General features: G+C 50.6%; 1 protein-coding gene and 1 long non-coding RNA gene across 4 annotated transcripts; one reads left to right on the top strand and one right to left on the bottom strand.

Annotated features, from left to right (window-relative positions):
- Window positions 1-242: 242 nt before the first annotated feature.
- On the bottom strand, window positions 243-3,594 carry LOC125755984 (uncharacterized). Its single transcript, XR_007413667.1, has 2 exons — window positions 2,581-3,594; window positions 243-853 (listed from the first exon to the last, which is right to left on the bottom strand). It is a non-coding gene; the product is annotated as an uncharacterized LOC125755984 (long non-coding RNA).
- A 3,333-nt stretch (window positions 3,595-6,927) lies between these two features.
- MMP19 (matrix metallopeptidase 19) lies at window positions 6,928-12,434 on the top strand. Of its 3 annotated transcripts, XM_025477081.3 has the most exons (9): window positions 6,929-7,175; window positions 7,487-7,572; window positions 8,478-8,608; window positions 8,844-9,059; window positions 9,537-9,782; window positions 10,245-10,370; window positions 10,970-11,134; window positions 11,297-11,424; window positions 11,601-12,434. In XM_025477081.3, exons 1-9 carry the CDS (start codon window positions 7,086-7,088, stop codon window positions 12,054-12,056), a joined length of 1,644 nt encoding a protein of 547 aa, XP_025332866.1. In that variant the 5' UTR covers window positions 6,929-7,085; the 3' UTR covers window positions 12,057-12,434. The 3 variants fall into 3 exon arrangements, with proteins under 3 accessions (XP_025332868.1, XP_025332866.1, XP_025332867.1); XM_025477083.3 differs by lacking the exon at window positions 9,537-9,782 and having other exon boundaries at window positions 6,928-7,175; XM_025477082.3 differs by lacking the exon at window positions 7,487-7,572 and having other exon boundaries at window positions 7,034-7,175.
- The last annotated feature ends 249 nt before the right edge of the window (window positions 12,435-12,683 follow it).

The following is a 12,683-nucleotide window of genomic DNA, read 5'->3' as shown; positions in this document are numbered from 1 at the left end:
TTTATTTATTCACGAGAGACACACAGAGAGAGAGGCAGAGGGGATCCCTGGGTGGCGCAGCGGTTTGGCGCCTGCCTTTGGCCCAGGGCGCGATCCTGGAGACCCAGGATCGAATCCCACATCGGGCTCCCGGTGCATGGAGCCTGTTTCTCCCTCTGCCTGTGTCTCTGCCTCTCTCTCTCTCTCTGTGACTATCATAAATAAATTAAAAAAAAAATTTAAAAAAAAAAAAAAAAAAAAAAAGAGAGAGAGGCAGAGACACAGGCAGAGGGAGGAGCAGGCTCCATGCAGGACTCGATCTGGGTCTCCAGGATCACGCCCTGGGCTGCAGGCGGCGCTAAGCCGCTGTGCCCTCCCCACCCCCCCACCCCTGGCTGCCCCTTATTGATTCTCTCTGATCTTATTGGCCACCTTGGCTACTCTAGTCAGGGACCAGCCTTAATTTGTGGCCAGTGATCAACTGGATATTTCTTCATCCGTTTCAGCTCTTGGTTTGCAATTCTCTCTCAAATCTTTCCTGCCAGTGCGCTCCTATCCCACCAATACCTGGCTTCCTTTTTGAAATCAGGCAGTTATGTATCATCTCCAGTTTTTACAGCAGGGAAGCATCACTCCTATAGTCACATGCACATACACACACTAAGGAGTGTTACAAAAATGAGCAACAGGCAAGCACACACATCCTCAAGAAGAGCTTCTGGACCCCCGGGTGGCTCAGCGGTTGGGCGTCTGCCTTCGGTTCAGGGCGTGATCCTGGGGTCCCCGGATCGGGTCCCACGTCGGGCTCCCTGCATGGAGCCTGCTTCTCCCTCTGCCTCTCTCTCTCTGTCTCTCTTGAATAAATAAATAAAATCTTAAAAGAAAAAAAAATAGCTTTTGGATAAAAAAAATCTGAGAATACATGGGGCACCTGGTAGCCCAGTTGGTTGGGCCTTATACTCTTGATTTCAGCTCAGAGCATGATCTTGGGATCATGAGATCCAACCTCGAGCCGGGCTCCATGCTCATTGGGGAGTGTGCTTCTCTCTTTCTCCCTCTGCGCCTCCCCACCTCCCCCTGTGCTCTCTTGCTGTCTCTAAAAATAAGTGAATAGATAAATCTTAAAAAAAAAAAAAAAAAAAATCTGAGGGCAGCCCGGGTGGCTCAGCGGTTTAGCGCCGCCTTCGGCCCAGAGCGTGATCCTGGAGACCCTGGATCGAGCCCCACCTCGGGCTCCCTGCATGGAGCCTGCTCCTCCCCCTGCCTGTGTCTCTGCCTCCCTCTCTCTCTCTCTCTCTCTCTTTCTCTCTCTCTCTTTCTCTGTGTGTGTCTCATGAATAAATAAATAAAATCTTTAAAGAAGTAACAAAAAATCTGAGAATATAATCTTTTTTAGGATCAAGAATCTTCTCTTTCAATCATCTTTTTCTATTTCCCATTTAAAAAATTTCTGTCATAGCTGACAGGTAGTGCTCATAATGCCAAAGCTGCTTGCACCTCAAACTCAAACTGAAACTTTGCCCCTTTGACACTTTTTTTTTTTTTAAGATTTATTTATTTATCTTAGAGAGCAAGCGCAGGACGGGGGAGGGGCAGAGGCAGAAGGAGAGAGACTCTCCAGCAGACCTGGCACTGAGCATGGAGCCCTATGTGGGAGGCAGGGGGGGGGGGGGGGCGGCGGCGGCTCCAGGTGGGGTCAGTCTCAGGACCCTGAGACCATGACCTGAGCTGGAATCAAGAGTTAGACGCTTAACTAGATGCCAGGTGCTCCTTGCACCTTTGACACTTTAAATCATCCTTTAGCTCTTTCTTCCTCACTATATGCTAGATATACTTGTTTAATCTGTTGATCCTTCCTCCATTGTCAAATTAATGAATTCACTAAAAAACAAAAATATAAACATACTGTTGAACCCTCCACTATCATTCTTAAGTAAGTTAGGAACAAAACAAGGGGCACAAAAGAGAACCCTCTCCCTACATTTCTCCCCCATTAAAGGCAGCTTTCTTACCCCACTAGTCCTCTCTCTGCAGTTACTGGTCCGACAGGAACAAAACTGGGTTATTCCTAGGTCTCCTTCCCCCATCTAGTTACCGCCCTTTTCAATAGAGGAAGTGGGTGCTGAACTCCTTCCTTTGGCAACCCCCATCAAAGACTTTCACCAAAAAAGGGGATCCTAACATGAACTTTCCAGGCCCATGACAATCCCCAAACATTAGTGCAGATCTGTTTCTTGGGGTCACAAAGTGTGGACAGGAGGCGAAACTGCTCCCCCTCATCCCACTGCCCTTGGGAAAAGCAATAAAGATCAGTTTGATTTTCATTAAGGAAAAGGCAGCCGTTCCCAGAAGGAGCAAATATCCTTTGTTACCATCATTTCCCTATCTTAGATGCTGAAAGAAAACGTAAGCTTTTTCCCCCTTTAATTTAATTATTTTTAAAAGAGTTTATTTGAGACAGAGAGTGACGGGGGCAGCAGGAGCAGAGGGAGAGGGAGAAGCAGACTCCACACTGAGCACGGAGCCCGACACAGGGGTTGATCCCACACCCCCAGGTTCCCCGCCTGAGCTTCTTACTCCTCTACTCCCCTCCTTACTTACTCTTATCCCTTCATGTATCTCCTTGGCTCTGTACTGTGTAAGGAGATAACCAGCAGAAGCCTCCAGCAATCTCCAGGGGAGTTCTGCGGGGCGATGCCTTCTCCTGTGTGTGAACTGGAGACAAGGAACAGATCTTGGTTTCCTTGCTTGCCCTTGGACAGGAACTGAAGAACTTAAGGATTTGGCTCTGATATCCTCTCAACTGAGCCTGAGTGGGTGCATGTTTGAGGAGCTATAGGCAGGAGGGACTGCTTGTGATGGGGAAGTGTGTGTGTGTGTGGGGAGGAAATCTGGAGTATCCTGGGAACAGAATGTGCTGGCCCAGGCCCTGAGCCATCCCCAAACCCCTCCCACTTCTCTCCTCACTAACCAGTTCCAGCTGTGCACAATCCAGGCCTTCTTCCCATCTGGCTTCTAGGAACTCATGACTAATTAAAGGAGTGCGTGTTGTGGGGGAGGCACTCCTCTTAAAAACAGAGGTTTCCAGGGTAACAGCTTGGAAAACTCAATCCCATTCAGCCAGGGAAAGTTCCTTGCTCCTGATTCCCTCAGGACTCAGGGGAAACAGGCCAGAGGCTAACACCACATTTCTCGAAATCAAGAGCAGTGTCTGGGCCGGCGAGTTATAACTTAATGTTTTTCTCACTTCCAGTTTCAGGCCCCAGACTTGCCCCTTATACCAAGCTTTCCAGCCCTAGGGGCCACCCCATTCCGGGAAGGGTGGTGTCAGAGAGGGTGAGTGGTGCTTTAGAGATCCTCTTCTCTCGGACTTAGAGACTTCACAACCCCTTGCCCTACATCCGTAGCCCCGTGACCCCGTGGCCCCCGATCACTAGGAAATACTCTCAGAGCCTAACCTACTGGGGATCCCCGGGTGGCTCGGCGGTTTAGCGCCTCCTTCAGCGCAAGGCCTGATCCTGGAGACCCGGGATCGAGTCCCACGTCGGGCTCCCCTTGAGGAGCCCGCTTCTCCCTCTGCCTGTGTCTCTCGTGAATAAATAAATAAAACCAAAGAAAAAAGAACCTAACCTACTTCCTCCTGTTACAGTTTAAAAGATTTTAATTAAAAATATTTCCAGGGGATCCCTGGGTGGCGCAGCGGTTTGGCACCTGCCTTTGGCCCAGGGCGCGATCCTGGAGACCCGGGATCGAATCCCACATCAGGCTCCCAGTGCATGGAGCCTGCTTCTCCCTCTGCCTGTGTCTCTGCCTCTCTCTCTCTCTCTTTGTGACTATCATAAATAAATAAAAAAAAAATTTAAAAATATTTCCAGACACAATTCTTTGGCCACATTGGACAGAGAGGGACAGAGAGGGAACTAATCTGCTAATCTGTGGGAAGGGAGCAAGCAAGCTAGAGACCTCCGGGGCTCTTGCTCAGACTCAAGTTCTCTTTTGGGGCGGGCAGACCACGTGTCCTAACCCTGTGTGTAGGTCCCCTTATCTCCCCCCCCCCCCACCGTGAGAGGTGACAGGTTCAGGGAGAGAAAGAGCTGGTCAGCCTGGCTGGGGGGGGGGGGGCGCTGCAGGAAGGGGGGCCGCGTGGCTCCCAGCCCGGGGGGCGTTCGGGTGCCTGGGAAGCTCCTGGGGGGCCGCGAAGATCATCGAGGCTCGGGCCCAGGGCTCTACTGCTCCAGCTGCGTGGCCTGAAGCAACCTTCTAGAGGCGCAGTTTCCTTTTTCGTAACATGGTGATGCCCCCAGCTCGGTTGCTGACAGCTAAATGAGGTAAACTATTTGGCAGCTTTCCCTGTTTTACTCTCTTCTCTCCTGGCTCCTTAGTATCTACAATGTGGTTCCATGTCCCGCGCCCCGCCCCCATGGCCAGGGCCTTCCAGGCAGGCCAGAGCCAGTGCCCACCTTTCACAGTCCTCTCTCACCAACACACTGCCACACGTCTGTCTGTCTGTCCGTCTGTCCTGCTCCTTTCCCCCTCCTGTGAGGTGCCTAAGGGAAGGGAGTAATCAACTCTCCCACTCATCCTACTTGTTTCTCTCATATCCTCCCCTGTATCCTCCTCTCTCCCCACCACCCTCAGCTCCTGTCCCTCCTCCGCATTTTTTTTACTACCTCTTCTCACTTTCTCTTCATCCCCACCGGAGTCTCCAGGGGCTGAGTCTCTGCAGGCAGAGCTGGAGCTGAACTCAGAAACACAGTTTCAAGTGAAAATGTGTCAGAATGTTACTAGTGGTTCTCTTCTGGGAAGCATTTACTGGTGGTTTTCATTTTCTTCCTGGTTTATTTTCGTATTTTCCAAATTTGCTACAACGAGCAAGGGATAACTTTTATTCAGAAAAAAAGAGAAAACTTTAATCAGAAAAAATTATAATTTTCAGTTGGACCAAGCCCTGTTCTCAAAGTGGGAGTCAGGATGGAGGAGAAGAAGGGGAAAGTGGAGAAAGAACTCTGCAGGGGGCTGAGAGCTGGTTCCTAAACTCCATCATTTCCTGAGGACATCAGCCTGGGCAATGGCCTCAGTCATGGCCTTTGTCACTTATCCGTCAGAAGTTCTCTGTCCTTCCTTGCCTGTCACTGGCCATTTGGGACTTAGTCACCTGATTGTTACCCAGTTGAGAGCTGGGTGGGTCAAAGGGGTCAGCATTACCAAGGGCAACAACATGAGTCAGGAATATCCCCCACTGGGACGCCTGGGTGGCTCAGTGGTTAAGCATCTGCCTTCAGCTCAGGGCGTAATCCTGGAGTCCCGGGATCGAGTCCCACATCGGGTTCCCTGCATGGAGCCTGCTTCTCCCTCTGCCTGTGTCTCTGCCTCTCTGTCTGTGTGTCTCTCATGAATAAATAAATAAACTTTAAAAAAAAAAAAAAAGGAATATCCCCCATCTCGACCCTAGAGTGTGAAGGGTTCCCCTGTGGCCTGCCAGCCTTACAGCCAGCCTTGCAGGGGGGGGAAGGTCCTACTGAGAACATGAGTTCAGTAACCCTTTCTCCCAGTTCTTCCCTGTGCATGGAAGGATATGCAAACATTATGGATGCATCAATGAGACTGGAACCTTTGGCAGCTCCTAAACATTTAAAGAATAGAACTCTGAGAGTCATCCATGTGGTGCATGGAAAGAGCACGGGTTATAACGGGTTCTGGAGTCAGCAGAGGGATTTATTTGAATATAGTCCAGATCAATTGGGAGCTTCATGTACTTATCAAGTTCTCTCTCTGGGGGGCACCTGGGTGGCTTCAGTGGTTGAGCATCTGCCTTGCAGATCCTGGGGGGTGAGGAGGTGGGGAGAAGGGGGTGGGGGTGGGGTCCTGGGATGGAGTCCCACATTGGGCTTCCTTCAGGGCGCCTGCTTCTCCCTCTGCCTGTGTCTCTGCTTCTCTCTCTCTCTCTCATGAATAAATAAATAAAATCTTTAAAAAAAATAGTTCTCTCTCTGGGTCCCCATTTCCTCTTATAAAAAAAGGGCAAAAAAAAAAAAAAAAGAAGAAGAAGAAGAGACTAGAATAATGCCTCTGTTCTAGGAGGGTTGTGAGATCATTTGTAAATCACCTAAGACAAAGTAAATGTTTTAAAATGGAAGTTTTTCATCTCTTCCCCAAATAGCACTCAAGACCCTCTCCAAACTCTGGTTCCCATGCACTCTCCCACCCCACTTAGTTGTTTGATGAAGATTCATTAAGCACCACCTGAAGTACTGAGCTGGCCTGAGGTAGGTGCTAGGGCTCAGGGGGGAATGAAGTAGCTCACTAGATACTTGAAATAATAATGACTTTTTAAAAAAGATTTTATTTATTTATTTATGAGAGACAGACACAGAGATTGAGAGAGAGAGAGAGAGAGAGAGACAGGCAGAGGGAGAAGCAGGCTCCCTGCAGGGAGCCCGACGTGGACTGGATCCCGGGTCTCCAGGATCACGCCCTGGGCCGAAGGAGGCGCTAAACCGCTGAGCCACCCGGGGCCGCCCCAAATAAAGACTTTTTATTAAAGCACACACAAGTACAAAGAAACTGAGACCTCGTCTCTGATTTCTTCACCTGAAACCGGAGCACCTACGCTGCTTCCTACCTCTTAACTTTTATTTTTTTCCTATCCTAGAGCAGATAGGGACCCATGAGAGTTGAAGATAAGGGGTTTGCTGGCCCAGGGTTCCTGGGGCACAGGAATATCTCCAGGGGATAGCCATGGTCCCTATCCCAGTCTCTACCGAGATTCTGCTTCTCTTCCCGCCAGGCTGCCCCCCACCCAGGACAGTATGAATGGTCTCCTCATCTGTAGGGAGGACTCTGGGAATGGGTTAGGGGCTCTTCTTGACAGAAGCTCTGTGGCGGGGCAGGGGTTAATGGTGAATTGCAACATATCTCTGGGCTGAGTCACCTCCCACTGCCACTCCCCCCAATTCTCCTCCTCTGAAGTTTTATAAAGAGGTCCAGAGACTGGAGAGTGGAAAGAACTGGAGGCAGGAGCCCCCCCTTAACCCTGCTTCCCCAGGCTCCCAGAAGTCTCAGGGCAGAGGGTTAGCCGACCTGTGGAGTTCCTGCCTGGTTGGACCATGAACTGGCAGTGGCTGTGCCTGGGCTTCCTACTCCCTGCGACAGTCTCAGGTCGGGCCCTGGGGACTGCCCGAAAAGAGACAGCAGTGGTGAGTCCCCTCGGGGAAGGAGGGACCCAGACCCATGAAGGGATTGGGGTACTGCGCCATAGTCCCATCCAAGCTTCCCTCCTGACCTTCAGTCTGCCTTTCCTTTCCTTCCTAAGCTCCATGATCTACTCCTGCCCATCTCCCACTCCCTGCCTTTGTTCCACCTGAGCTCCTTCTCTAAGATGCCTCTCCTTTGGTCCTTCAAAGTCTGTCCCCTCCTATCCCTATGGGTCTGTTAGGTTATTGAGAAGCTTTACCCTGAGGCCAACTAACTCCCTTTTTTATTCTGCTTACCCTGACTCCCATCATAGGATTATCTGTTGCAATATGGGTACCTACAGAAGCCTCTAGAAGGACCTGATAACTTCAGGCCAGAAGATATTATGGAGGCTCTGAGGTGAGAGTTTATAAGGCACATGCCCTAAGGGTTAAGGCTGCAAGGTCATCTTTCCTTCTTTTCATGTCTTCTCTCCCCAAGCCCACTTTTGCCTGACCCCAATCTAGGGATCTAGGAAATGGGTTGCTATCACTGTTCAGGTGGTGGGGCATGGGGTAAAATGGGAATTCAAACATGAGGACCAGCCATTGGATTTTCCTAGGCCCTGAGTAGGGCTTCCTAGGTCCTCTGGAGGCTCCATTCCACGGGTATCCAGTAGACTATTAGCAACATCCCACATGAACTATAACTTAACATGTAAAATTATAGGTTGAATTGAGTTGGGGTTGAGTTGTTGGCATGATGTTGCTTTTTGTAGACATTTGATTCCATATTTATTTATATTTTGAAGTTTTCTTTTCCTATTTTGGATCTAATGGATAATTTTTCTTTCTGCTCTCAGATATGTTCACCATCCCTTGAAAGGCTACAGTGCCTATGGTGCCTGAGGGATGAAACTGCCCCTGAGCAAGCTGGGCTGGGAGGGGGGTCTAGCAGGAGGAGAATGCAGAGGGAGGACAGGCCCTTAGGTGGGATTAGAGAGTCCCAGAGCAAGGGGCAGGATACTTCACTAGAGCAGGACAAGGTTAGAAATTGCAGTAGAGAAGAGGGCTACACCTGAGGGCAACCTTGCACAAATAAGAGACTGAAGATGGGGAGGTGAAGCCGGAGTATCGCTATTTCTGCAAAACAGAGGAGAAAGTCCTAATTATGAAGACTGGATACTGGAGTGACCCCATCAGCTTCAGAGATTCTGTGCCATTCTCAGCTACCACTGTGGGCAGAAGGGGGCCAAAGAGCTATCCCATTTTCAGTCATTCCAGATTCCTTTGTCCTACTGGGTCCATCCCTCTCCCTCTTTTCAGAACTTTTCAAGAAGCATCTGAGCTGCCAGTCTCAGGTCAGCTGGATGATGCCACAAGGGCCCGCATGAGGCAGCCCCGTTGTGGCCTGGAGGATCCCTTCAACCAGAAGACCCTTAAATACCTCCTGCTGGGTGAGGACTGAGACTAGAAAAGGGAGGGAAAGTGGGAGTGGCATGGCTCTGGAGTATGGGTGACATTGGGACAGCCAGGCCCAGGTCAGTGTTGCGTGGATGATCACCTGGTGATTAGCTGATCATCACCTGCCCAGAGACATAGCTTTACTGAACCAATGCCTAGACTCAGGGGAACTCTCTGGGTTTGGCAGAGGATCTCTGTTTCTAATCTATTTTCTGGTCCGATAACCAGGCCGCTGGAGAAAGAAGCACCTGACTTTCCGCATCTTCAACCTCCCTTCCACCCTCCCACCCGACACAGCCCGGGCAGCCCTGCTTCAAGCCTTCCAGTACTGGAGCAGTGCGGCCCCCCTGACCTTCAGGGAAGTGCAGGCTGGCTGGGCTGACATCCGCCTCTCCTTCCATGGCCGCCAGAGCCCCTACTGCTCCAATTCCTTTGATGGACCTGGTAGGCACCAGCTCTCAGCTCCCACCTCATAGACCTCTGAGATTGTCTTGGTCCCCTTGAGCCAGTGACTCTGGAACCCTAATGTTCAGGCTTCCCCCAATGCTCAACTGCACCTCACACTAACTACCTTCTAACATTCTCTTGGAGAGCAGCTGTTCACCTCCCTGGGGTCTTATCAAGCCTCCCCTTTGATGCTTATGCTTTAGTCCTTGGTTTAAGTTCCCCTGCTCAAGACACACCTCAGAGGGGACTGGGCCAGAGAGAAGAGAGTGGTTGGGAATACAGAGACAGAGGGATGAGCAATCCAGAGAGAACTGGGTGATGACAAGGGGAGCTGAAAAGAACAAGAGAGGCACCCGAGAGACTGACTATAGACGGAAATTTCAGGGAATGGAGAAATTGGGGTAATAACAAGCAAAGGATGCTCTAGCCTAAGAGACTCTGACCTCCTTCCTGTCCACCTTTGTCTTTGTCCAGGGAGGGTCCTGGCCCATGCTGACATCCCAGAGCTGGGCAGTGTGCACTTTGATGAAGATGAGCTCTGGACTGAGAGGACTTACCGGGGGGTGAACCTGCGCATCATTGCAGCCCATGAACTGGGCCATGCCCTGGGGCTTGGGCACTCTCGATACACCCAGGCCCTCATGGCCCCTGTGTATGCTGGCTACCGGCCCCACTTCAAGCTGCACCCGGATGATGTGGCAGGGATTCAGGCTCTCTATGGTCAGTCTTTTCCCTCAAGTTATGGTTAGTCACGAGCCCTAGTGATCATGAGGGTCAGTGTGACCAGCATCTCTTCAAGTTTGAAGAGACAGGTCTAGCCTCCATGGTAGGAAATGACTTAGCTTTTTTCTCTTCCTCCTACCCAGTTATTCAGGCTACTTTATTTTCAGGAGTTTTTTTTCTGACACTTCCATGTCTGGTCTTCCTTTCAGGCCTCTCTCCCCTCTTACCCATTCTTGGGGATGAAGGATGAATATTCCAGCAAACTTTCCCCTTTCTGGTCCTTCTCAACACTAAAAGGTGTCTCCTGTTGATATCAGTATGATCTTGCCTCTCACCAAGAGAAACTTTCTAGGATTTGCTCTTCCCCTTTCTATAGGGCCTCTGAGCCGAACTTAGAGATGAGTGGGGAGCCCAGGTGCTATGAGTTCTCTCCCTGAGTCGCATTATGTTACGTTGCAGGCAAGAAGAGCCCAGAGACAGAGGAGGAGGAAGAAGAGATGGAGCTCCCCGCTATACCACATATGCCCACAGAACCTGGCCCCATGCCAGACCCCTGCAGTGGTGAACTGGATGCCATAATGCTGGGTGAGCACCCCCCCACACCCCGGGCTATAGGCAGGCAGTGGCAGCAGCCTGCTGACTTTGGGACCTGGACAAATGGGAATGATGTGGGACCTCAGCATGAGTAACAGAGGTTAGATGCCAGGCAGGGGTTAGTGGCCATGGAAGAAGGCATCTGGCATGGGAGGGAGGCCTCAGAGCCAGATTAAAGTTGGGTTAGGCTGGCATTTACCTCAGTGCCTCCTGATAGGGGCCACTAAACCATATCTGGTAATATAGCAAGATGAAGAAAACCATATTTACTGTAATGTCTATTAGAGAGGGTATTATATACCTGCAGGGAAGGACAACGTGGAAGCTACTCAGAATGGGAGGTGGGGTCCCCAAAGGGGAGCAGGGCTTTTATTTTATTGCGTGAATGGGAGCTGAAATGCTCTGAATAGCAAAGAGGCTGAACACGGGGTCTTTCTTCTCTACCTAGGTCCTCTCTTTAAATTAAAGTTGAATGAAGTTTTGAGGACTCAGCCTGTGGGAGGAGGGCAAATGATCAGCCTGCCTGAGGTGCCCTAAAGTCTTTATTCGACCCATGTCTTTTTGAATTGTTCACATACTTTTGCTTTCAGGGCCCCGCGGGAAGACTTATGCCTTCAAGGGGAATTACGTGTGGACGGTGACAGATTCAGGGCTGGGGCCCTTGTTCCAGGTGTCGGCCCTTTGGGAGGGGCTCCCAGGAAACCTAGATGCTGCTGTCTACTCTCCTCGAACACAATGGATTCACTTCTTTAAGGGTAAAGGGACTGGTTTACGGTGTGTTCCCTGAAGAAGGCCTACCATTAAAGAAGCCATGAAAGGGAGGAAGAGATGAGAAGTTTCTGGAAGGGTTGAATGGGAGACCCAAAAGCTGTCACCTGAAGACGGAGATAACGTGTCCTTTCCTTACCTGCTCTCAGGAGACAAGGTGTGGCGCTATATTAATTTCAAGAGGTCTCCCGGCTTCCCCAAGAAGCTGAATAGGATAGAGCCCAACCTGGACGCAGCTCTCTATTGGCCTTTCAACCAAAAGGTGTTCCTCTTTAAGGTATACAGTTTAAAGCAAATCCCTTCTTAGGAGGGGTGGGCTACCTCACACAGGGAAGGGGAAGCCGACTTGCTCTCCAAGGGAGATGGTTTGCAGCTGGAGTGGACTGGGAGTAGACTTCTGGGGATCCTTAAGCTCTCTCCTTATCCTCTTCTCCCTTCCCACCCAACTCCTAGGGATCCGGGTACTGGCAGTGGGACGAGCTGGCCCGAACGGACTTCAGCCACTACCCTAAACCAATCAAAAGGTTGTTTACGGGAGTGCCAGACCAGCCCTCAGCTGCTGTGAGTTGGCGGGATGGCCGTGTCTACTTCTTCAAGGATAAACAGTACTGGCGCCTCAACCGGCAGCTCCGAGTAGAGAAAGGCTATCCCAGAGACACCGCCCCCAACTGGATGCACTGTCATCCCCAGACCTCAGACCCTCCTCCATCAGGTGGAGATATCCGTCCTTCAGCCACAGGCACTGACCCCTCTGCCATAGGAACAACCCTGAATACCACTTCCTCAGCCATAGATACCACGTTGAACAATGACCCCTCACCTGGAGACCCAATCTTGGACATTACCCCCTCAGCCACGGCCTCCCCTACCCTTTCATTCCCTGGTACTGTCACCCTCCCAGAGGCCTAAGATGTGAATCAAATGTCGGCTCACTAGGCTGCAGGGCTGCAGCAGGGGTGTGAGCCATAGACCTCAGGCCTCTAAATGTCCCAGCACTAGCCACCCCTTCTCTGTGCTCTTTCTGTCCTGGGCAGGGACTCCCTAACTCTGGGTCAGCTCCCCACATTTCCTCTCCATCCTAGATAGCACCTCCAACTGTGTTATTTACTGTCTGGAAGACTGGGGGAAGGCAGGCATCACTCAGGCCCTTGGCTGACAGGTGGGCAACAGCTGGGAAGCTAAATGCTTGGGTCTTGTCCTTCCTAGATAAAGTGCAAAAAACAGCATGGCCAGTAAAATGAGCAAGGGCTTTGGAACCTATTAAGAATCACATTTACTTGCTTATGACTTTGGGCAAGTTCATTGAGCCTTCGATTCTGCTAAATAAGGTTAATACCAATCCTGCAGGGTTTTTGCATTAAATGAAATACTATTTGTGAAGTGCAGGGCACAATGTCTGGCACATTTGTGCTTAACAAAGGCTAGCTCCATGTTCATTAGAGAGGACTGAACAGCTCTTCCTCTGGCTGTGTGTTTGTGTCGCTGTGTACAGTAGTCCAGTCTGATAAGGGGGGGCCTTATCAGATCTTTAGGGGA

This window comes from Canis lupus, chromosome 10 (assembly GCF_003254725.2).
Source record: "Canis lupus dingo isolate Sandy chromosome 10, ASM325472v2, whole genome shotgun sequence".
In the NCBI taxonomy this organism is placed as follows: domain Eukaryota; kingdom Metazoa; phylum Chordata; class Mammalia; order Carnivora; family Canidae; genus Canis; species Canis lupus.
Note: the sequence above shows the minus strand (reverse complement) of the source record. Positions and strands in the feature narration are given on the sequence as shown.